A 26,793-nucleotide genomic window follows, 5' to 3' on the forward strand; every position below is an offset into this window, starting at 1 on the left:
CTCTGCCTTTGTAAGAACATAGTCCAGCAGATGGAAGCCCTGTTTTTGAAGCGAGGATGTTGCCATGAGTAGTACCATTTGTCAAGGGCATCTGAAAAGTAGGTATTGGACACAGCCATCAGATTCTCAGCACAGAATGAGAGCAGTAGTTCTTCGTTGGAGTTACAAGCACCTCTCCCATGATTCCTAAGGATACATGGTCAAGCGATAATGTCACTGCCCACTCTGGCATTAAGATATCCCAAAAACCATCAACTTATCCTCATGTGGGATCTTCTCAACACACTAGCTCTAAGGGCTTCATAGAAGATTTCTTTGGATTCATCTGTGTGTGACATCGTAGGCGCATAGCAGCAAATAATGGTCATGCAACGGTCTTAGGCTCAGAGGCAGTCTCAGCTTGATAAGTCTATCAGAGATGGCTTGAGGAAGAGAGACCAAACTTAGCAATGTTATTGGAAATGGCAAAGGCAACATTCTGCCTCTCTGCGAACAAGATGACATCAAGATCAGATGGCAGGAACATTTTCAGGATCTCCTTAACCGGACCCTCTAGCACTGCACCAAATGTCTTGATAACCTTGTAAAACCATCACAAAAACTGGAATGGAAAAAGCCACCAACCATGCAAGAAATTGAAGATGCTGTCAAGTCTATGAAGAATGGTAAAGCTGCATGGAATGGACGGAATTTCTTTCTGAGGTGTACAACTTCAGCGGGCCTTGCATCATCAAGCTCTATGCAGTTTTTTCAAAAACTGCTGGGGTGCCAGCTAGAACTGTTCCGAAAATTTAAGCGATGCAATGATTGTCACCATTTTTAAGAAGGGTGACCGCACTCGGTGTGGTAACTATCGAGGATATCCCACTGCTCTCAACTGCTGGTAAAGTTCTTGCCAAAGATTCTCCTAGCCAGATTACAACAAAGTTGCCAGTACGATACTACCTGAAAGCTAACTACAGGTTCAGAGCCAATCGATCCACAAATTGATCCAATCTTCGCCCTGCGCCAGCTTCAGGAGAAATCAATAGATGCCAGCAAAGACCACTTTACATGGTCTTCATCGACTTCACCAAAAGTATTCGGCCTACAATCAACATCAGTACAACTGAGGTCATTTACCAACCTGCTCCTCTGAACTTTCAGCACCAAGATCCTGATCTCTACATACATGGGGAACCTGTCAAATCGGTCACCAATTTAACCTACCTGGGGGAGTGTGATTTCCATGGACAATTCCGTCGATCTGGAGATCACAAGACGAATTCAGAGTGCCACCAGTGTCTTAAAAAAAAAAAAAAAAAGAGTTTGGTCCCAGCGTGGTATAAGACTTGCGACCAAATGTAAACTGTATCGCGTGTTTGTCCCACCCTGTCTCCTGTATTCTACTGAGACCTACATTGACTCTATCGGAGGAGACACATCAAGAAGTTAACTTCCATTCAACTTCGCCACCTTAGATGTATCATATGGGAATAACATGGCAGGATCGAGTCCCTAATGAAGGAAGTGCTTCAGAGAGCCAAAATGGAGAACGTAGAAGCCATCCTAGTGAAAAGCCAACTGCGCTGGGTCGGTCATCATGTCGTGAGGATGCCTGATGAAAGATTTACCGAAAGCTGTGATGTATGCTGAACTCACAGAAGGAAAGAGAGTACGTGGCGGACGGAGACGTCGCAATAGAAAAGTAGTGAAGCGTCAGCTGAAGACAGCGGACATGGATGTTGATACATGGGATTTGCGAAAGCTAGTGACCGGGGTCAATGCGGGAGGAAAGTAAAGATCACGATGCTGGGAAAACAGTGGAGCAGAAGGAAAGGAGAAGTACCTTGCAAAGGATGGAGAAGAAACACCCATCAACTTCGACAACTGTGCCTTCATCGAACTCGATGGGCAGTCGATGATGATGATGATGAATCTGGTTATATTTCCAATAGTACAAAGGTCTTTGTTCTGATTAGTCTGCCTTTTGTGAATAATTGTGAATGAGAGTTACTTTGAAATTTACTGTTGTTGCTGCTTTCTACAATAATTGTAATATAACAATATGCGAATACTATAATTCACCCTTTCAATTTCGATATACATCTCTCAACTTTTTATTTTATTTATATTTCTATACACCTATCCGACTTCGCCATTACTGCGGTGTCCCGATGTAAAACTGCGGTGTCCTGGAGGTCAGGGGTTCTATCCATTATTTATTATGGTGCTATACAGAATTGTACCCGGGAATTGTACACAACAGTGATATTCAATACACAATCATGAGTATTGAATTACGAATTAAATATCCCGCTCTGGTACATCTGTGTTGCCGTCAATAGAGGGCCAAATACAGTAAACGCTTCTCGGATTGGTGTATATATCTAGAAACACTCTTGATGATGCGCTTGTCTAAGGCAGCTCTCTACAACTAGTATGAATTTATACTACTTCCAGCTTGAATTTTCCAACAAATTTTCAACTGATGATAGATATAAGCCTGGCAGTCAACTTGGTCAACTTATTTTTGACTGTTTTGCTGTAGTTTACCAGTATTTTACCAACTTTATATTTCATGCTCTGTATCAAACTGGATGCTCATGGCTACTACCATTACATTGCACAGGACAGTGAACTATGCAATCAATATCATCCTCATTATCCTCGTAGTATAAGGAACAAAACAACAACATGTTCGGACTTGGTAATGGATCACAAGTAGACATTATGTTTCAATTACCAGAAACTTGGTTGTCTGTTGATTTAGATCAAGTAGTAATTGGTGAACTGACACTACCAGGGTTCAATTTCATCAACATATGCCCCGTGAAAACTGGACAAACATGGTGGAATTGGTGTTCTTTATGAGATCAACACTAAAGCTGCAGATTTACCTTCTGATTTCCTTGCTACGACATTTTGAACATGTTATATCATAATTGACAAAGAAAGAAAGATCAAGTATGTCATTGTTTTACAGGCCTCCCCATCGTCTGAAAACAAATTCTCAACATCTCAGGTTTCTCTCCGAGTTTGACGATTTCTTAATGTTTGTGAACACGTTGAGCGGAAAGATCATTTCTTGGGTGACTTTTAATGTTCGCGGTAAATAAGCCAGCAGAAGAGCTGATGTTGCCCAATATTTATCATCTTTAGAAGGAATTGGTTTTTACCAACATGTTGTGGGGGCCTACACATATAAGTGGTAAAACATTAGATCATGTCATGTCGTACCGATGAAAATCTGGTTCTTCAATGTACTGTTGGAACAAAGGTTATCAGATCATAACGTCATCCACTGCAAGCTCAATGTTGAAAAACCTAGCGATCAAAAGGAAATTATTTCCTCCCGTAAAGTGAAAAGACATAGATTCAGTGTCTTTTGAAAGTGACTTCCATTCAGCGCTCATCTCTTTGAATAACACCCTGATGATGCTAACGCTGTTGTTGGAAATGTTTGAGAAAGCAGTAACCCTAACCCTGGACAATCATGCCCCTGCTCCCAGGAAAGAACTTGTAGCCGTAGGGTTCGTCAGCCATGGTATAGTAAAGAAATTACAGAAGCTAGAAGAGTTCGACGCAAATTGGAAAAAGAAATGGGGAAGAACTGATCGATTAGAGGTGCACCATCAACTCTATCTTGACCAACATAAGCTTGTTAATACCATGATTGAAAAGTGCAAAGAAGGCTTATTTTGGGACAAATTAAAGAATGCTGATAGCAAATCTGCTTTCAGAACCATAAATGGTCTTCTCAATAACAATAACAAGACCTTACCTACTCATGACTCATTGCAATGTTTATGTGTGATGATGATTTTGCTTCTTACTTTAAGGACAAAGTTGATACGATCCAGAAAAGGACTCGAAGCAGAAAGCAGTGTAAATAGTAACAGTGTAATTGACTCATGTAACCTAAGTAATGTTGTGTATGAACTATCTGAGTTTCCATTGTTAGTGAGAATGATATGTCCAAACTTATCCAAGGGTTTTCAGCAAAAAACTGCTTGCTTGATTACATTCCCACATGGTTTATAAAGAGTAATCTTACCACATTTGTACCAATTATAACAAAAATTGCTAACATGTCTCTGTCAACAGGTATTTTTCCAGCTGCACTGAAACATGCCATCATCAGTCCAATCATCAAAAAACCCTCCCTGGATCCTGACAACCTCAAAATTACCGTCCTGTGTCGAACATTAAATTCTTATCCAAAGTCATCGAGAAGCACGCTGTAAATACCATCAGCAACCACATGCGCGAGTGTAATCTAGGTGAACCTTTACAGTCTGCCTACCGCACCGCACACAGCATCGAAACGGCACTTCTGAAGGTTAAAAATGACATCATGACCTCAATTTATCATCTTGAAGGCGTCTTTCTTGTGCTGCTTCATTTAAGCGCTGCGTTTGATACTGTTACACATAGCATCCTCTTTGACAGGATGGAATCCGAACTTGGCATAAAAGGCAGCGCTCTTATGTGGCTCAAATCATATTTTCAGTGGCCGTACCACCTGCATTTCCATCAATGGTGCCCAATCTGCCAATTGTACCTTGGACTACCCGGTTTGCCACAGGGCTCCATAGTGGGTCCTCTATCATTCACTGTTTATACCATTCCGATCGGAAGAATTATTCAGAAACATGGCTTATCTTATCATCTTTATGCGGATGATGTTCAACTTTACATCAGTTTTGATCCATCCAGTACCTTGTCTATTGACTCTGCTCTCTCCAAACTTACCAAGTGCATTAGTGATATCCAAAGTTGGATGACATGTAATAGGTTAAAGCTGAACAATGACAAAACTGAATTTTTTGTTGCTTTATCATCTTTCAACAAACGCCGCATGCCTGCTGTCAAACTTCACATTGGTAATATTGTGATTGAGCCTACTGAGACCGTGCGCAACCTTGGTGTCGTTTTCGATTGCCAAATGTCCATGTCCACCCAAGTTACTTCTCTCTCACGCAGCATAACCTACCATCTCCGAAACATCTCTCGCATTCGTCATTTTCTAGACTTTGATACTTGTAACAATGTTATTCGCTCACTCGTTCTATCAGATTGGATTATGGTAACATCTTACTTTTTGGGTTCGAATGTCACTGAAATTGCTCGTTTTCAAAGCTAGAGAATTGGGCAGCCAAGATAATTTGTCTTGCAGCAAAGAAAGACCACGCTACCCCATTGCTCCGCGAATTGCACTGGCTGCCCGTGAGGGAGAGAGTCTACTACAAAGCCATGTTGTATGTTTTCAAGTGCCTTGCTGGCTTGGGGCCGGATTATTTGGCATCCTCCTTGTCATTATATATCCCTGGAAGACGAGGACTTCGATCTGCCACTGATGCCACGCGCCTGCATGTGCCCAAACTTCACTACCGTTCATTTAAGCCAGCCGCTGATAAGGCTTTTGCTTTCACAGCTCCTAAGTTGTGTTGCCAGTGTTCAAAAAAGGGCTGACAAAAACATTTCTGTTTTCAGAAATATAATTGCTTCTTATTGCATTTGCTTATATTCTGTCATGTTTTTGCTATATTTTTCTTGCTATGTTGTATTGAGCGCTGTGATCATTTGAAATGGCGCTATATAAAAAGCCTATATTGTATGTATGTATGTATGTATGTATATTGCACCACAAGCAGAGCACAGTGTCAACACCATGTATTATAAATAATTTTTTCATGGCTCCATACTCCGTTGGTGAAATCAATATTCTATTGTTGACATAGATAAAGAAAGTTAACATATGCATTGTGAAATACACGTGTGATCGAATATTCAATACAAGCACCTGGATTTTAGGTGAATGGGCTATTTGTGTTGCTTTATATAATTGTAATTCTCAAAATTAAATATTTCACAATTTTAAAAAAAAAAAAAAAAATCGTTACGCCAAAAATGCAGTAAAATGTATCCAGAGCCAACAGCAATGTCGCTAATTAGTGTATTGCATTTCAAGTTAGTGTATTGGAAACAAAACCTGGGTTTACCTCAAAACAAATCGAATTTCCTTGTAATAGCAACACCATATGGGATACTAGAGCATGCGCAAATCGTAACAATTTGTAGAATAGAACTTGGTGGTGTCTCACATGATAGTCTTACGAACAAAATCGCGATGCGTAGCTATTGAAAAACGAGAGGATTCGCCGTACTATCACGGCAATTTTGACACGAAGATATAGGGATGATGACGCTGCAGAGCACATGATAAGTTAAAATGATGATAAAACAACATTATGTAAACGAGCTCTTAGGTTGACGAGGAAATAAATAGCTTGGGCGGTGACAAAATCAATTAAAACATATTTATATATTGCTTCAATCATATAAAGTCAGGTTTTAAAATAACAGTCGCTAGACTGATTAAACTACATACAACGATAAAAGAAATCTTACCCCTGACATCAACATAAAATGAACAGCTTTTGTTATTACCATGTACATCCAAAGCTGTACATGTGATACTGCGTTTGCCCAATAGCAAAGTCAGTTCCGAAGACGGTTTACAGGTAACAGTAGGTGTGTAACCGGAATTATCGACAACCACAGGGTCTTTCCATACGACCAGAACGGTTTGATGTCCCGGATCTGTGTTGATTGTTTGGTTCTCAGGGCAGGGTGTCAATTCAGGATATTCATTGTCTGATAATAAGAAAACAAGTAACTTTTAATGAATCACCAAATATAGGTATAACCAGTACATGATCTGGAAAGTTGCAATGATGATAACAAAACAAATCTTGGATCTGTACTGGTGGGTCGTTATTTGAGTTGATCAGCATATATCTGTTTCTTTTGATTGCTACGGTAATACGTTTCGCATTTTGTAATATTGAACACTAGTCGAAAACAGTGACAACTTAGAACTAGTTCTAGTTCCTCGAGGGAGATGCGAGCGAAGCGCGCATGATATAACCGCGAAGCAGTCAATGAGGCGCTTAGGGTTGTCGTCATGGTCCCATACAGGCACTGAACAATTACGTGCTATGGCAACTCCACTTGTGGCTCAGTCTTGAATACCAAACCACTTCATAGTGTTTTTATCGGGTTCCATTTTCTAATCACTTAATGATTCAGTATATAATTTCATTCACTCATAATTTGTTTGTTAAAATACAAAACTGAAATCCTACCATGTATAACAACATTAAATGAGCAGCTGTTGTTATTCCATGTCCGTCTGAAGCCATGCACGTAACAAGCGTCTGTCCAATAGCGAATTTCGTTCCCGAGGACGGATCGCAGATTACCGTGGGATTGTCAACATAGTTATCGGTAGCCACAGGGTCTTCCCATACCACTAGAGCGGTCGATTGTCCAGGGTCTGAGTCAGTTGTTTGGTTAACCGGGCATGACACAAAGACAGGATCTTCATTGTCTGATTATAGCAATTATAACAAATAAATCACAAAGAAATTGACTTAATATATATAATAATATAATTATTTAAATTCCTACAATATTCAGACAAATAAAACATATCATGGTTACATTGATAAATCTGTCTACGGGAATTTGTTTTCTAATTCTCAAGTTGGTGCGTCGAACATACCAAGATCTTCAGTGTGTCATTAACAAAGTGTTTCTGAAAGACTTGAGCTAGTTTGGTTCTTTTGATGCAATGATAAATATCCAAATTTTAAATCGAATAGCAAAGAACGGGGCCAACTTATACTTGCCCAAACGTGAATTTCATTCTCGATTGTGGTTCACAAAAAAAATGTAGGGCTTTAGCAAGATAGAGCCAGTGGATCTTGCCACACAACAACGCGGTCGGTTAGTTGTTTGATCTGTAAGGCAGGTTTTCAACTCGGTATTTTCATTGAGTATTAAAGGATCACACAATAAAGTTGACATGGATTTTTTGTGTCCTTTGATATGAAAATGAATCAGGTTTATTGTTCCACTTAAACCATGTAAGAATAGTGCGGCAAGTCAAACACCTTAATCATGTTGAGGAACCCTGACTAACTTGCCCGGGCTAACTTGTTCATGCAGCGAAATAATCTAAATGTACTTACCGCAGTATTCCTGTCGATCCAGTAAGATATCAAGTGCCTCTTGGTTCCAATTCGTACGGTTGGTTAGTGGTATAATATCATCCACAAACCATAGTTTCATATTGCCGCTACTGTCTACATAGGGGGAACACGCTTGGATAAACTTCCGAGGGGCTACCACTCGTTGGCAATAACATCTCTCTTTATAAGGTAGGGACCATCGCAGGGCACCACCACGAGATGGATCAGGTCGTTTCTTTAGCACGCACACATGACAAGAGACTATTGGTGACAACACTGATGAATAAATACCATTAAAACCATATTGTTACATTTCTATAAAAATGATTCTTTTCCATAAAATAAAGTTTGAATTTACTACCATCACGACGCGTCGTGCTACGGCGTGGTCCTTTGAATTGAATCAATTGAATCTTGCTTTGCCTGGACTATATAAAAGGGCGCTTACATCTCCTAAATATATGGTATAATTGAAGTGAGGCCGTCATGACATTATATTGAATATAATATTTTTTAAGTGTTTTATTTTACAAAAACATTTTCTTAAATCTTACTTTAACTACAGTAATTACGAGCGTATAATAATACCTTGTATGCTAAAAAGAAGCAATGATACCACTTGTAAGCGATTTATGCACTCCCAACACGACCACATGGTAAACTGAAATGATATAATATGTCATCATGGTCTTTATATAGCGGTTTTGTTTTTAAGTAATGCAATTAAAAAAATCTTCGCATGCGATATTTACAACAACATAAAGGCCAGATTTCCCTAGAAAATTTACAAAACGGAAACAAAACAAAAACACGTTGTAAAACTTGATACTTTTGAAATTTAACAGTCCTCGAAGTAAGTTGTATAAATCTAATGATATGCACTTAAAGTGTATGTAGCTATAGGATGAAAAGCCGTCCATCATATGAAAAGTTTGACATTTTGTATTGAAGATATATATTTATTTTCCCTCAAAAGTAAAAAAATATAGGTCTTTTTTGGAAAAAATGTATATCTTCAATATGAAAGGTCACAATTTTCAATTGATCGGCGGCTTTTCATCCCAGTTACATAATACTTTAATCATTAGATTTATACAATTTACTTAGAGAATGTTAAATTCAAAAATTAAAATTTAATAATTTGTCGAGAAATATTTTATTATATCACGAATTTAAAAAAAAAAAAAAATTATTTGATATTAGAAGAACATTCCTCGTATTCAGAAAGCAATGCGATATGCGTGGTATGCCCTCAGGTCCCGCAAAAAACACTGTGCAAACGTTGCATACCGTAAGTAGATCCATCAAAGTCAATCGGCTCCAAGTTCCAACAGTAAAATCCGACTTATTTGCCAAAAAAGACTTATTTGCCGTACTCACATTATGACGTCATTAGAGATACATTCATTCATTCATATTTATTCGGCAAAATCGACAAGAACAATAAATATAATCAATCACAAATTATGACAAATTTAGCATATATGAAAAACAAGGATACAAGCAAAGACACCAAAAAGCCGAAATGCCAGGATAACCCATAAAGTCTAGCTGCAAATGTGTAAACTTATTTCCAATGGGGTCCAACATAAAGACAAGACGGTGCCTGGGATGTACGGAGGACAAAGCAAGCAAAATGACAGAAAGGAACAGGTTACACAAATGCAGCTGACTCTTGGGTTAATGCACTTCTGGCAAGGTGTTTTTTATGGCATATTTAAAAGTATTTTTGTCAATAATAGCTTTGATTTGGGATGGTAAATTATTCCAATTAAGTGTGGATTGATAGAAAAAAGACTTTTTGGTGTAAGATCCTACTCTCGGGACATGGAAATTTGAAGCACTAGACCTAGTGGTATAGTTATGAACATGAGATATTTTTGTAAAGAATTGATCAAGATAAGTTGGGGCCAGTGAGTGAAAAATATTAAACATGTGATTTAGCCTTAATTGTCTAGCCCTGTTTTGGGTATCAAGCAGTTTGACAGTGTCCAAATTGATTTGACCAACATGATCTCTCGAGGATAAGTTCAAAATAAAACGAACCATTTTGTTTTGAGTGATTTGAAGCTTACGTTGACTTTCTTTTGATAAACCAGTAAACCATGAGGTGCTACAATAATCTAAATGACACTGCAGTAATGCAGAGCAGATATTTTTCGAAGCTTTTGGTTGAAATATTGTGTGTGTCTATATAAAATTTGAGCCTGCCAATAGCTTTCTTAACAAGAGAATCAACCATAACTTCCCCAGATAGATGTTGGTCTAGAGAGATATTTGTGTTTACCATGGTATCTCCGAATGTAGGACACCCAAAGCTGTACGGGAGCGCGCCACTAAATTTAATTTAGTATTACGTGTATTTAAAAATACACGTAAAATGCCATTTTTCTTCGCTCTTAAATAAATTATTTTCCTATTTGGTTTGCTAAGAGGAATAACTTAAGACAAATTTCGATATAATCGAAGTATTTTTTGAAAATTTGACATTTGACCTTATTTACTCTATAACTCCTGAACTAAGCACTCTAGTGCAAAATGACAATGAGAGGAACAATTTGAGGTATATTACAGCATGATATAACAGATATTAACTTTTGACCCCATTATGACCTTCGACCCCTCGTGGGAAGTACACACTGATCTCTATAGACATCAGTGGAAATACAGGGGCATAGAAAAATAAATGGAATCATTTCTAGTTTTATCCTTTGAGGTGTAAGGATGCCAAAAAACAGATTTATCCTTTGCACATCTTGGCCCCAGAGGTCAAAGGTCACGGGCCCCAGGGGCCCAAATGTACAAAATACAAAGCATGCTGTTTCTCATCAAATAAAACAGCCTCAGGGCCCTGAGTTGGTACACTGATAGCTCCAGGGTACTCTATATATACAAGTATACATGAGTCCCATATGTCACAGGGCCCCAAATGTTAAAATAAGGAGCAACAGATTAACAAGGCTAGCTATAAAACTACAAGGGCACTAGGGCTCATATGTGGCACATGTATGGGCCCTAAGCTGCAAATGTGCCTTTTGCCCATTTTGGCCCAGATGTTTAAGGCTAGGGGCCCCAGAGGCCCAAATGTTAAAACAAAGGGCCGGTTTCTCAGCAAATAAAGTAGCTACAGGGTTTAGATTTGGTACACGAATAGGTCTTCAGCATTATATTGTTATATATACAGGGTGTCCCAAAAAAAAGAGGCCCCTCATTGCGCCCTCTTTTTCTCCTATTTCTGAACAGTTGATCAAATATATTTTGGTATGTAAGGAAACCTTGAGTCGTTAGCTTTAATAAACTAAAACAATTATATCAATCGGCTTACAACTTTTGAAGATATGCTCTTTTAAGGAAGGTATGAACGTTTGGACAGTATTTATTGTGGGACATTAGAGCACATCAGACATATCGAATTGCATTCTGAATACAAAGAATGTCCTTCTGATATCAAATAATTTTGAAATTCGCAATGTAATACACATTTTATGGCAAATCATTAAAAAATTTTGATATTTAACAGTACTCGAAGTAAACTTTATAAATCTGATGATTTATACTTAAAGTGTATGTAGGTGGGATGAAAAGCCTTTCGTATTGAAGATATGAATTTTTCCCCAAAACACCAAAACAAATTCTTTTTGGGAAAGAAATCAATATCTTCAATATAAAAGGTCAACATTTTCAATTGATCGTCGGCTTTTCCTCCCAGCTACATACACTTTAAGAATATATCATTAGATTTATAAAATTTACTTCGAGGACTGTTATTAACACTTTTATATCAAAAATTTGAAAAATATCAAATTTTAATAATTTGTCATAAAGTTTGTACTATATCGTGAATTTCAAAAAATGATAATTATTTGATATCAGAAAGACATGCTTCGTATTCAGAATGCAATTCGATACGCCTGAGGTGCTCTCATGACCCACAAAAAATACTGTCGAAACGCCATAAACGCTCATTCTAGATCCCTTAAAGAAATGTACCCGTTTTTCACTCTGTCCACGGAGAAGGTTTGGCTACTTCAAAGATTGAAAAGCGAGGAGTACACATACCATGCATGAATATCAAACATTCCTCAAAGTAACTATTTATGGAATGGGCTTTACCGGTGGGTTATGGCAAAGGAAGGTTTTAAGGAAGGTTTTTATTTCAAACTCTAATCGTGACCCGCAGGTCAAATTGCTAGAATTGTACATTAAACACACCTAAACAGACACAATGAAATTTGCAGGCAGCAGCTTAATCAGCGCTAATATTGCAACATTGAAACAAACAACTATACAAACATCCAATCCAACCCAACCCCATCCCCAAGTAGGCGATGAGGATAAAGTGCCTTGCCCAAGGACACAACACGTTGGCACGAGCGGGGCTCGAACTCACAACCTATGTATTATGAGTCGGGCGCCTTATCCACTCGGCCACACGGCAATGGATTTTGTTAATAGTGTCATTAATTTGTGGGTAAAATAGATGCCGAACATTGCCGCATGGGACTTCTTTTGCTTTACTTGCAATTACTTATTTTTTCTTGGTTATTTATTCCTTTTTGTTTTATTATGTTTCTTACTTTCTTACTTTGTTGTTTCTTGCTTTTTTTCTTCTTTTTTTTTTCTTTACAACATAAGTCATTTCTCTTTTTAGGATAAAAAGTAGCCCTAAAAGGCTGTTTGGTTTGTCTTTGGTTCTTCTGAAGTGAGTTTCTGCTCTGTCCTCTACCTGGTTGCCTCCTTGGCAAATACAGGTTTCAGCCCTGCTTCTCATTGCATCAATTGCGTTGCGTACCATCCCTGTGCGCCGGATACTTGCGAATGCATTCAGTAATACGTTTGCGAAGATTTTGGATTTTGCCACAAAGGAAAAAAATCAAGTCGAGGGTTGACAAACAGAAGGCCTTAATTCACTTTTGCCCATGTTGGGATTTGGGTACCAACATAATCTGTAATACCCACAGATTCTAAAAATCATAAGGCTTAACTCAATTCAACTTCATATCGCATCTATAGCACAATAATTCTTGGTCACATCTCAATGCAAAAATATTATTTTACTCCTTTTTCCCAAAAAGGCCTTCTGTTTGTCAACCCTCGAAGTGGTGTGAGGTTTGGTGATCGTGCAGGCCACTCCACATCATGAGCCATCCCAACCACTCTGTTTGCTATCCGTGGACAGAGTGAAAGACGGTAGTTTTATTCAAAAGGGCATATCTTCAAAAGTTGTGAGCCGATTGAAATAATTGTTTTGGTTTATTAAAGCTAATGATTAAAGATTTCTTTACATAAATATATTTAATCAACTTTTCAGAAATAGGAGAAAAAGAGGGCGCAATGAGGGGCCTTTTTTTTGGGGGGGGGAACACCCTGTATATGAACCCCATGTGTCACATAATATGGGCCCCAGGGCTCCAAAGCTAAAACATAGGGCCGGTCGTTACTCAGTAAAAAAAGCAGCTACAATGTCCAGCTTGAGTCTACTGATAACACTTGAGAATTATATTTCAACATATGCACATGAGCTCCATCAGTCAAATATTATGGGCCCCAGGCCCCAAATGTTAAAACAAAGGGCCGGTCGTTTTTCATCAAATAAAGCTGCTTCAGAGCTCAGAGTTTATACACAGATTGCACCTGAGAATTATATTGTTATATGGAAATATGAGCCCCACATGTCACAAAATATGGGCCCCAGGGCCCCAAACGCTAAAACATAGGGCCGGCCGTTACTCAGTAAATAAAGCAGCTACAGTGCCCAGCTTGAGTCTACTGATAGCACTTGAGAATTATACTTCAACATATTCATGAGCCGCATAAGTCAAATATTATGGGCCCCAGGGCCCCAAATGTTAAAAAAGGGCCGTCCGTTTATCATCAAATAAAGCGGCTTCAGGGCTCGGAGTTTGTATACAGATTGCACCTGAGAATTATATTGTTAATAACACCCATCCCACTCCACCCCATCTGACTAAGCAGATAGATTCAGAGACAATAGCATAATTATAGATGACATCAACGTTAAGGCCGTTTCAGTTAAATTACATACCCATTGGCTGTTCTATTTAATTTACATATACCCTCTGAAATGGCCATAAAATAGGCTGTTCCATTTAATTTACATACACCCTCTGAAATGGCTGTTCCATTTAATTTACATACTCCCTCTGGAATAGCTTTCCCGAATCAAATTGCATATTGTGAATTTCAATAGCGTATTGGGCTATTCCAGAAAATAGGTGCACACCTCCTATAGAGGAGTAAATTTTCAATCAAAGAAATGTCCGGATTTCCAAGTTTGCTTTCTGAAAACGACTGGATTTCCAGTTGCCAATGTTACTGGAAAAAGCTTGGAAATCCAATCAAATGAAGGAAAAATCACGGAAATGTTGAAATATTGAGGATTTCTGATTTTAAACTTTTTTTCTGCCGGATTTGTTTGCCTTTGGGCACTTTAAAAGTCTGGATTTCCAACAGTCACGAATGGACAAAAAGTACGGATATCCGAACTCCTCTATAGGGGGTGTGCATCTACTTTCTGGAATAGCCCATTAGGCCTATCATAATTATAGATGATGATAATTGGAAATATTATTTGTGAAGCGTTAAGGCTATTCCATTTAAATTACATACCTTTGGTTGTTTCATTTAATTTACATACTCCCTCTGAAATGATCCCAAAATAGCTGTTCCATTTAATTTACATAATCCCTCTGAAATGTCTGTTCCATTTTATTTACATACTCCCTCTGGAATAGCTTTCCCCTAATCAAATTGCATATTCTGAATTTCAATCTATCAAATTGCATAGCTTCACTGTGAATTAGATAGAGAGACTGACAACAGCAACCTAAGTCCTCAGCAAATAAGGACTGTAAGTTTGTGTAAACCGATAACATGCAGGTATAGGCGTATTTGTGTACAAATATAAAGCCCTCTAGTTATCATTATTATTATTATGTACGGAAATGTATGGAAAACTTGTACATGCAGTATTGTTACTATTATAGTGCGGATTTTAAAAATCAACCATGAACATCCGTGCTGTAAAACTACTTAATTAGCGAGTTAATATAGCGCTCATTTACATTCGAAGCTATTGGCAACAACGGTATTGTGGAAAACAATCAGCTAATTATGTTTTACTTAGACTTAAACAAATGATCATAAATCATGGTAATTAACTTCACTTTCGGTTCGTCTTTTCCATAAATTTAATTACTCTGGCTGTCGTATGTCGTTTTATGATTAACATTCGACACAAATGACTGATTTTTCACAAAACCTAATCCATCTGGAGATACTGTTTAGCATACAAATTGAAAAGACCAAATGAACAACGACAGTTATCAGCATTGTTAAAGCAGCAAATGTAACAGCAAAAATACGTGTATAGATAATGCAACCACTAGCATTGTAAAACTAGACAATATTAAGGTATATGAATATGTTACCCACCAGGTCAAAGTAGGTTAGTCTATTTTAGTTAAAATCCTTAAGATATAATTTTTGAATAAACCTCTTACTTTCCCAATACCAACTTCAAAATGACTGGGGCTAACTGAAAGTCCATCATTGTGGTCATTTTAGAGGGCAGAATGATATACCACCAGCAAATGGACGATACCACTCTTCCTTGGAGATAAGGTACGCTCGCTTCCCAAGTCGGGTAGGGTGATAGCAACCCAATCAACAGTATTTTAAAAAGTACTATTTTTTTTATAAAGAAAATCTTTTGTTTTATTACAATAATATTGAAAAACAAGGAACGAAGAACATCCACCTGAGACACACCCTTACGTTTAAATAAACAAGTGGCCGTTTTGCTACTGTTTTTGGACACCCGTACACTTTACAAAGCAATGATTATGGTAATAACGAAAATGGTCCACGAATGACTTTTAATTGCAATAACTGTGCCGTCAGTTGTATAAGACAATCATGTATAGAATATCTATAGTGAAAACTTGCCCACGAATGGCTTCCATTAGGCTTTCATTTCACCAATTTTCAGCTTTTGCAAAGTAAAAATGTACCCAATAATAGTGTCAAAATGGTCCACCAAATGCCTTCAATTGGGCCTAAATTTTCCAAAAAATATCCCACAACTAATGCACTGAAAATTCAGCAACTCAAGGCAAGTAGTTATTGATTTATTGATCAAATACTGGTTTTCCCTCATTTTTGACTGTAACTCCACAACTGCTATCTGTGCTGAAATAACATTTCCAGTGCAGTTGTTGTAGTCCTTGCCACTATAATATACATATCTTATTTGTCACCAATGCGCTATAATTTTTGAGAAAAATGCAAAAATAGGCACAAAATTGACCAGGGTGTAGTACCCCCTTAAGGGTAGACGAGGTATTTTTGGTCGAAGCAACCTAAAAATCGATTTTCATTATCTAGATCAATATATTATTGAAAAATAACACCTTGATGTTTTGCAAAAGTTCATTCTACAAATCGTATACTTTGCAAACTCGCTTAATTTATTGTTGTTAATGAGTTATGTACGTTTTACAAAAGTGTTGTTGTTTCAGCCCTCTTTACAACGTAACTCAAGAACCGCAGCACCTATAAAAGTATATCTGTGATATTTTAATTCTTTTACACACTCGCTATGAATTGAGCAATGCAGTTTTTGCCAAAGCTCACTACCATTCGTAAGATGCTGTGAACTACCAAATCACAACAGTTTAAAATAATTAATAACCTTAAGTACTTACCTTATGTTGAGTCATATACTGACGCCTACATCTTCACCGTGAGGTAATGCATAAGGTTCACTTGGCAATAATGATTAAGAAATGTTTTGCTACCAATTTCAGGAGTGACAATCGATATTGCAACCACCGTTGTGACGCCACAAATTTGGGCTACTTCTAATGATTGATGTTATCATAAGTTGCGGACGGTTGAAATTCCTTAGAAACCAATAATCGTCGTATATAAATTGGGCGTATTGTCACATGCCATTTTTTGCGGATGATCTTGTAGCAACAACGGATATAATTTTATATGCTTTACGCACGCGTATTATAACCCTCAGAAAGTATAGTAACATCGGTTCCAATAAAGGTGATGTGTACCAAGAGTACGCATCTTAGTAAGCCATGTCGGTGCTATTTATTACGCAGTTGGCACGTAACTCACGACTGATAATTCTATAGAGCTAATATCATAGGCAGAAATGGAGTAACATAAGCCTTCACAAAAAGTAACGCAGCCGTTATATTATAACTTATAAATATGCCTATAGCTTCAGAACTAATAATCGTATTGACAATAATTTAACATTAGGGTCGGTTACCGCACCCGCCCAATAAAAAAGGGGAATGTTTCAAATTCCTTAGGGCTGCAACTTATTGAGGATGATCTCCTAAGCATTTTGACAATTTTGTGATTGAAATCGGTCAAAATAGTAGGAATAGGTACCGGCCACAAAACATATACACCAGTAATATATAAAACATTATAAGACATAGAATAATATTTATGACACAAAATGACAATTTTCAGACCTCCGACCCCCTGTCGGAATAATTTTTTTTTTGGCCCGCACTCACTCATTTTTAGCCGATTTTAATTTTTTTCAAAGTCAAAATGCTCAGGATATTATCGTGAATCAAATAACCGGAACCCTATTAAGGAATCTGTATACGTTTGTTTTGTTCTTTTTAGGTCGTCGGAAATATGAGTGATGCTAAGGGGCTGGGTGTGTGGGCGTGTGAGGGTAGAAGTGTATAGTATATACACGTGGGCATTGGGTACCATCTTGTTTCATGTGCATGGGAGATAAGGCCAAAAAAAATGGTTCGTCTCAAAGCTGACGCGCGCATTTGTAAAATCGCGCGATTTGAAAAAAAAGAAATGCGGAAATTTTCCCCGAAAAATTCGGCGAAAATCAGATTTGTTTTCTCAAAATAAAAATATCAAAAAACATCGAACATCGCACAGTGCGTCTCCTAGATCAAGAATTTAAAACAGCCTAACTAAAAAGTCACCTACGATGACACTGTTGTAGTCTGAACGACACACCTGCATGCGTATTTAAATCATACTATTTTTTAAGACCGATCCTACAATAAAAAATCTTAACACCATGTACTCGAGTACTCGCTGAATATTCATCAACATTTTTAATGTTGTCATTTTACGTGCGTGGCAATATAAATGACTATGACGCACGATGACGTTTGTTTAATTTAAATATTAAATACACATGGCGAGTATTAATCCTCCCACTCCCGAAGTCATCATGGATTCAGCGGCAGCATCATCCGAGTTTGTGATCTAGAAAATCAAATTATCCGGGAAAAATAAAGAGAAAGGATGGTTTTTACACAAAACCAAAACTACGAACACACTAAAAGATGTTGCTTTAGAAATACTTAACGGCGAGAATCCATGTGCTCCGATAGCTTGTGTGTTGGAAATGAATTCGACAGCCACCCCCGGGCAGCCACCACACTGACTATGGCCACAGTATCATGAACGCGAACGATTGCACTGTGAAAGTTAAATAGAGATATAGATCAACATTCCCTTCCCTGACTTTTGGATGTTGGCAGGTATGAATAAGGGCTCCCAAGATTAATTTAGCTGAAACAAACTTTAAAGTCAGTACCTAAATGAGAACATCAGATCATAAGTCACAGACTGTTGTATGCACTAGCAGACAAAATAAACTTGGGTACAAGAACATGATAAATTTGTTTTTCTCAATGTTTTATTCGTATACAATTCAGACATCCAACATACAATTTTAAAAGATATAAAATGTGGTGCAGTGGCAAACAAATTCCAAGTACAGGTTAAACCTCACAATTTCTGTACAAGACAAATTAAGACTGGATAAAAACAAGTTGCCACTGCACAGAATTGATATTAAAACACTTTCATATTTTATTTGTAACCTTAAATACATACAGTCCTTTAATTGTAAAACAGAAATCATATTAATTTTCAATTTTGACACACCATAAAAATATCAAGTTGGAAAAAAAAATCGCATTTCGCATTTGTTTTCAGATCACTCGTCAGCTTTGAGACAAACCTTTTTTTTTGGCCTAACGACCATTACATCGCGTCCAAAGAAGTTGCACCCGATACGTGTGGTGCTATCTTAACTCTCTTCACGCGGGTGTCGACTGCAGACGACAAGTTTAAAATTATTTTTAAAAATACAAAAAATTGCAATTGTGGTTGTGAACAAAGCAGACCATGCCCCATTCAAAATTGATATAAATTGCTTGGGGGATTATATCAGTAAAGCGGAGTGTTGCCAGAAAAGAACACATTTGTTGAAAAGGGCTAAATTTGACTGGAGTGTTTTTCCCCTGTATTTAAGTAATACTGAACATATTTTTATGTTTGTGCATCATGTTATCTCACAATTGAATGTTTTTGATCTAGATATTAAATATTAAACAAATTCAATTTCTATTGTGATATTTAAAGTGTTGCCAGTATTCAAAAACTGCATTTTAAGGTATTTTAGTCAAATGACTAGTAATTGGCACATATTTAAAAGTCTAAAACCAAATGATAAATGTATAATTACTTGAATTATACTTCTGAATATTGATGTAGCAGGCCTTACGTCATTCAACAATAAGCTATGGCAACTGCAGTGTTGCCATAAAATAAGCAACTCTATGTCTAAAATGACTCTATATTCTGTAGAGTCATCAACAGTGACTCTTCAGTGGAGTCAATAAACTTACGACTCTTCAAGGGTGTCAAATGACTCCCAATATGGAGTCATTTTAGACATAGAGTCGCAGAGTGGCTGGACTCTGCTCCTAGAGTAACCCAGACTCCATTACTAGAGTCACCCTGACTCCATTAAAGGGTCACTCCAACTGTCCGAAAAAAGACAACATAATGATACACATAGATGTACATCAAGATAAAAATTCAAAGTATAGACCTACCGGAATAGGAGACTTTACTCTGAGTTTCACGCCATTTTTTTATTTTATTTTTTATTTTTATTTTTATTTATTTTTTTTTTTTTTTTATTCTTACCATGTAGGAAAAATCCACTACGCAAGCGCAGTAGTGCAAAAACCTCCATGGTAAAGGACTGACACCACCGGCCAACCCTGGGCAAAGAACCCCATGACGCTGAGGTTTCACCAAGGCGGACATTACTGGACTGAGTCCGTACCTGCTACGTGCACAGGATCTGCAAAAATGTGACCATAATGGTCAGTGTAGGGGTGCCAAGCACTGACAAGGGGTCGCAATACTTCCCACGGAGCCATTACGCCCATGGACCGAGAGCTCTCCCAAGTCACCTCAGCATGATGGAGGCCGTGGACACAGTCGAGAGTGCAATGACTGTGCGTGCCCGACAGGCCTACACATGATCTTAGCCAAAAGTTTCACGCCATTGGCCATTGTCAGACGACACGATGGAGAAAATTCAGCTTGACCACCATTTCCTTGGAATGGCCGAATATACATTCCATGGTGTCAAGAGCCAATCAATTACAGAGTCTGACTCCCTTGAAGAGACATACATTTCTTGACTCCGTCGACGTTTAGAGTCACCTAGACTCCAGTTTGGCTTTCAGTGTATCCTAGAATATATAAAAGTGTACTTGACATGCTTTGTACATGTCGGCCCTAACATGCATGCTATATTTAGTTCTATTCATTTGTAATACACATGCAATCTATGGAATTGACTTGAATACAATAAACAATGCAATAACAAGATTTCAAGTGGTAGATTTAACTGTCAACATTTCTGCTGGGAATTTGGCCACTCAAGAATAGCATTTCACTCAGTCTACGGTAAAATTTGGCACACCCTGTAAAATAAGCAATCATTTATGTAGTTTCATGTCATATGAAATCATTCTGTTTTCAGACTAGTATATGCAGTATCAATACTGAGATTTTAGTCAGTAATCTTAGGATATTGAGATACTTCAATGGGATTATATATTATCATATAGTTTCCGAATAAATTATGTTCGTTTTTTTGCACACCCTGTAATATAGTGATTGTACAGATACATTGTAAATAATTGACATAAATGTTGTAGTTTTAGAAAGGGCAAACTGTGTACTTTCTTTAAAAAAAAACCAACGAATTTCAGTTGCTGGGAAATGATGAGATTGGCATAATACTATTCAATTTTTTGTGTGAAATTACTTTGTTACAACCTATATTACCTATCGATCACCCTGTATAATTATTCAAATGCTAACTAATGTAATGGCCATCTTTGAAGCATAAGATTTCCAGAAATGTATGGGTTTGCATACTTTTCTTGAACTACATTTGAGATATAACCAAAAAGGTGCAAAAGGAGGTAATTTTCAATGGGGTACCAATTTAAAAATGTGATCAAGAACTAAATTTGCTTATTTTATGGCAACACTGCAGTTGCCATAGCTTATTGTTGAATGACGTAAGGCCTGCTACATCAATATTCAGACGTATAGTCCAAGTGATTATACTTTATCATTTGGTTTTAGACTTTTAAATATGTGCCAATTGATAGTCATTTGACTAAAATACCTTAAAACGCAGTTTTTGAATACTGGCAACATTTTAAATATCAAAATAGAAATTGAATTTGTTTAATATTTAATATCTTAATCATCAATCAAAAATATGTTCAGTATTACTTAAATACAGGGGAAAACACTCCATGTCAAATTTAGCCTTTTTCAATAAATGTGTTATTTTCTGGCAACACTCCGCTTTACTGATATAATCCCCCAAGCAATTTATATCAATTTTGAATGGGGCATGGTCTGCTTTGTTCACAACCACAATTGCAATATTCTGGGAGTCATGGCCAATAGTTTTTTTGCACCTCAAAAATAGGTCAAAATTGTCACTTTTTCAAAAGGGCAAAACTTTAAGTGTTGCCAGGTCAAAAAAAGATACAAACGAACACCACATGAATAATTTTTATTTTTTGTTGGAAAGTAGAAAGATGGTCCATTGTAAGGATCAAATCAAATTTCTTCTATCTTCTCAAATAATGGAGTTATGGCCCGTTCTTTATTAGGCAAATTTCAGCATTTTCAGCCTGAAATGAGCTAAAATCACTTAAAATACATTCCGGGTCGTAACCATGGTAACAGGTAACATATGAGCGAGCAAAGTGGATTTTACAATCTACACCCAAAGCCCTTTCGACCAACACCATAAATTTTTTCTGACCTTTGCCAACCATGTATGATAGTTATAGGTGGGGTCCCTCTTAAGAGTTTCCTTTTGCGATACATTTCTACTTGTATAAAGGTAATCTTTTCCGCGCCGATTTGACATTAGATACGCAAATACCAACTTACTAAAAAAAAAGGTTTATGGCTGTATTTGTCTAACTGAACGTTATTTTTTTTCTGTACAGTTAACTTTTTAAGCTCAAGTCAATCTCCTTTGTTATCGTATAGTACGTCCATGAGATATCCTGGTTCACTGATTCCTCTGGTACCACCTAACCAGATGGAAAACACTTGGCGGGACACTTGGTTGAACTTCTTTATTTGGAAGTTAGAATCTATCTCCATCGTAACCAAAATCAGTCTTTTCAACGCCACCTGTGTAACAGTGCGTTTAAATGGCTGTTAACACTAGTGGAAAACTCAAAATGAGAATTCTTTCAAAACGATGAGAATTGGACAAAAGTATGAGAATTTAAAATTTTCTCATTCATATAAAATTTTCTCATCCAAATGAATGAGAAATATTAATTACCGTGTCAACAACCTGTCACAAGTGGTTAATTTTCTCATTTAAAACAATGTAACAGGTGGTTGACACGTTAATTGGTATTTCTCATTCATTTGAATGAGAAATTTTTACATGAATGAGAAAATTTTAAATTCTCATACTTTTGTCCAATTCTCATCGTTTTGAAAGAATTCTCATTTTGAATTTTCCACTAGTGTAATCCAGCTTGGTAATGGCTGTGACATGAAAATGAGATAATTGGATTTGCCCCTCATGCTACAGAATTATGCTAAACATCAAGCGCCTTGACTGTGTGAGCAACGCCGGGATCTATGCTGTGACTGATCCCCAGCCTCTCATCAAACTTGTAAAGCAGCGTCAAATTTACTACGCAAGTGGAGGAGCACTGTAGAAGATATTGTACAAATGCAACATGTTTTGAGGGGAAGTAATCCCGAGATGTTGGATGATTTACAACCTCACACTGTTGTTTGATGTTATCATTTATTAATTTTTCTAACAAAACATTATTATAATATTCTATTCTTGACCTGCATAATACCAACAGCTATCACACTACCCAGCAAACACAAAAACGTTTTAAAAACGTTTTAAATAAGTTATATTTTGGATTTTGGTTTAGGTAAAAACGTTTTAACTAAAAAACTATTAAAATGTCGGGTTATATAAAGGTCATGATAACGTTTTAAAAACGTTTTGTATGAAAACACACTACAACAATATTTTTGAATGTTTTCAAAAATGTTATTGTAAACTATTTTTGCAAACATTTTTGCCAAATATTGTGTCAATACTTAAATAACATCATGTTAAAATATTTGAACCCAGCAAACACATAAATGTTCTTGAATTTTTTTTTTCAAAACCTTTTTATAACATTTAAATGTCGGGTTATATAAAGGTCATGAAAACGTTTTTAAAACGTTATTGAAAATATTTTAGGCAAACATTTTTTGGCAAAATATTTTTCAACCCCAAAATAACATTCTGTTTAGAATGTTTTGTATCAAGTTTTCAAGAATGTTTTTGGAATGTTATTAAAACGTTAATATACCCTTTATATAACCCGACATTTAAACATTTTCTGACAACCTTTTATAACCTTTTGCGAATGATGTCGAAAACGTTTTGTGTTTGCTGGGTAATAACCTGTTTATAAACATATATTTTGTAGCAATTTTAACATAGATTTTCGTTTCTATATCAAATTATTCATCTTTTTCTGCTTTTTTGTGGTAATTTTAATTCTATAAACTGTACATTTGTGTGCAAATTGAGGGTGCTATTTACATATATTTTAAATTTAATTTAGCCAATAGTATAAGCTATACCTTATATTTCATGATAAAAAAGTATTTTGAAAATTCCCTTGTCAGTCTGTTTGCAGATGTTTTATATTGTAATACCATTTTACAAGTGTCTTTCCTTTGTAAAGATGCAAACAAGATTTTAGATAAATGATAAATTTGATAATATCAGAACAATGTAAATTCAGAAATTTACTCCACACCAAACTCAAATTCAGTCTCCTTAAATCCGCCATTTAAGGCCAATTCACTACATTATGAGCACCGCAATGTAAATCCATGGAAAGCACATTTTTATCAAAATGTATTTTACACAATCTGCCGACACACCACCAATAAAATCTATCACGTACGTGCGGTTTATGCAAATCCCATTCCGAGTAGTCTTGGCACTTTGTGCAGAAATATTCCATATTTAATGTCAAGTCTGTATTATTATAGCAAGTCATGTACGATTGAAAGAATTTGCACTTCGATAAAATACATACACGCACGCACACTAACAGCGCAAACGTTGATGTCATTAAAGTGGCATTTCGTAATCCACAGCCTCTTCCCCCCCCCCCCATTAAAAAAAAATGAGATTTTTATACCACTGGGAATGTTTATGTACCAAAACTTTCTTGCAGATTAATTCGTTTAGCCAAAATATCGTCAAATTTGAATTTCGTTCTGGTACAGACGAATCCAACGAGCCAAGTCATGGTCAGGATTTGGTTCCCCGCATGCACCAAACATGTGTTGTGAGTGCCCAATTGGGAGGATTAAACCCGCTTAAATTTCGATGTCAGATTCTTTTGTCTACGTGTAACACGGGTGATAGAATGCAGTTTAAAATACCCTGCAAGGCCGCATCATTACACATTTTAGGTGAGATAGCTGGGTCCCCGTCGCGGCTATGGCTGCCATTGAGGTGTAAGAATGCGTGAAATTGGATTCGTCTATACCAGGACGAAATTGCACACATTGGCCTATGAGGCAGTGTAATACACATAATCATGCATAACTCGCAAACGCAAAATCGGAATCAACTGGAATTTTGGGAATAAGCTTTTTTCGTGAATATCTACTGCAAAATGTTATAAAAAGAGGATGCTAGGATCACGAAATCCTCCTTTAACTGGAGGAAAGGAGAATAAACTAAAATCCTTAGACTTAATCAAGTACTTTACACTTCTCGTTTTTTTTCTTCTCAATTTCACAACCATATTGTCTTCTTTGGAGTTAGTTGACAGGCGTGTGGACGAAAATAGCGAAGATGCTGGCTTCTCCCACATCTATAGAATAAACAATAAATGAATTAGATGAGGGTCATCAGGCATTACGTTTAATTACTGTGAAGAAAAGCTCCCAAATGAGCTAGTCTCGGTCTCAGTCGGATCGTGCTCCTGCGTTACTAAACAAACCGTCTGGCGATATTCTCGTAAGCAATCACTGATTGGGTAACTGTTATCCCGGGCTGTTATCAAATGTGACGGAAAGTTCAATTGGCTAAAATTGAACCGGAAAGTTGAAATTTTACCAAAAACAATATATATAAAACAAACAAACTAACAAACAAAAAACAAAAACAAACAAAAAACGGCTATAATTGTAGATTCAAACTTGAGCAGCAAAATGTACTCTTCGAAGCCATATATGTTTGATGCTGTTACATGTACTAGGGATTTCTAATAAGGTAATGAACCGGGACCACTCGATACTTTCTAAGACGTCAGCCGGCATAGGACCACACCACTCCACGCCATACATAAATTCTCCCAGTCACATTTCCCCAATATGAAATTTAAAAAAAGTACAATTAAGTTTGGCAGAGGCGGGGTTCGAACTCACGGCGCACCGCTTTGGATACTCTATGAGTCTTGTTGGTATCCATTTGAAACTTATTTGAACATATAATCGCAACTTCAACATAGGCCTACCACGTGACAAGCAAAGGCAGAAAATGTACAAAATTTTGGAATTGTATTTGCCTAAAAACATTACTGTGTATTAATAGCGCTCAATTGTTGTTAACTGCGTGTTCTACATACAGAAATCCGACAATAAATGGGCCTCTACATGGACAATACATTATATTGATTTTGACTCGCCGGACACGTGCGCTCGTACATCGTATACATGTGTGTCAGTATAATAATATAGTGGAACCTACCATTTTTCTTGTATACACGTTCGATGTTTTTATCATTTATATAAAAATTCCACATTAGACCTCAAATTTTTTCAGGAAATAAAAGATTGGATTACCATAAAAACGAAACAGTAATCTTTGGCGGGGTCTAATGTAATTTTTACATAGAATTTTCAACGTTTTTTCTAACCTTATTCTTGCTCAATTAAAAAAATATTTTGGCGTATATAAAATCTCTGCTTCTTAAACGACATCAAATGTGCCACAATTGGGTATCACGAATCGTTATATATTATGTGCAGTAAATATTCATATATTCTTTTATACATAGGATGCTTCAATTTTGACACAAAAAATATTTCATTGAAAACCCTCTCACTCGGCTATTTAAAAAAAGGTCACCACGCTTCCCTAGAAAGCGGAGAAAATGAATAGCAGAAAATGGCGGAAAATTACGTACTTTTACAAGGCAAAAAGCAACTTTTCTAGGCATTGTTGACATGGTGCCTTCGCGAAAGAAAGTTTCCTACTATAAAGACCTAACTTTTGAAATGGTTTGTATGTTTGACGGTGCAAAATTAACAATAAAGACGCCCGGTTATACCGCTG

At 36.9% G+C, this 26,793-nt stretch overlaps 3 protein-coding genes across 3 annotated transcripts in view; all 3 read right to left on the minus strand.

Annotated features, from left to right (window-relative positions):
* LOC140139833 (uncharacterized) overlaps positions 1 to 6,490 on the minus strand; it is a 57,076-nt gene extending 50,586 nt beyond the window's left edge. Inside the window, exon 1 of the mRNA XM_072161578.1 lies at positions 6,394 to 6,490. The gene's annotated coding sequence lies outside the window, so the exon portion shown is untranslated. The remainder of the gene's footprint in view (positions 1 to 6,393) is intronic.
* A 59-nt stretch (positions 6,491 to 6,549) lies between these two features.
* On the minus strand, positions 6,550 to 8,241 carry LOC140139364 (uncharacterized). The gene is made up of 3 exons (XM_072161137.1): positions 8,019 to 8,241; positions 7,131 to 7,375; positions 6,550 to 6,639 (listed from the first exon to the last, which is right to left on the minus strand). The coding sequence occupies exons 1-3, from the start codon at positions 8,116 to 8,118 to the stop codon at positions 6,619 to 6,621; spliced, it is 366 nt and encodes a 121-aa protein (XP_072017238.1). The 5' UTR covers positions 8,119 to 8,241; the 3' UTR covers positions 6,550 to 6,618.
* Positions 8,242 to 24,681: 16,440 nt separating this feature from the next.
* Positions 24,682 to 26,793, minus strand: part of LOC140139835 (uncharacterized) — a 28,634-nt gene continuing 26,522 nt past the window's right edge. The window contains exon 11 of the mRNA XM_072161580.1: positions 24,682 to 25,327. Within this exon, the coding sequence (XP_072017681.1) occupies positions 25,275 to 25,327 (53 nt within the window). The 3' untranslated portion in view covers positions 24,682 to 25,274. The remainder of the gene's footprint in view (positions 25,328 to 26,793) is intronic.

This window comes from Amphiura filiformis, chromosome 18 (assembly GCF_039555335.1).
Source record: "Amphiura filiformis chromosome 18, Afil_fr2py, whole genome shotgun sequence".
In the NCBI taxonomy this organism is placed as follows: Eukaryota; Metazoa; Echinodermata; class Ophiuroidea; order Amphilepidida; family Amphiuridae; genus Amphiura; species Amphiura filiformis.

Coding starts and splice junctions, on each gene's coding strand:
- LOC140139364 (XM_072161137.1), bottom strand. CDS start 8,118: ATGAAACTATGGTTTGTGGATGATATTATACCACTAACCAACCGTACG. Junction 7,376..8,018: donor GGATCGACAGGAATACTGCG/GTAAGTACATTT, acceptor TGCTATAATCAG/ACAATGAAGATCCTGTCTTT. Junction 6,640..7,130: donor ATTTAATGTTGTTATACATG/GTAGGATTTCAG, acceptor TCTTATTATCAG/ACAATGAATATCCTGAATTG.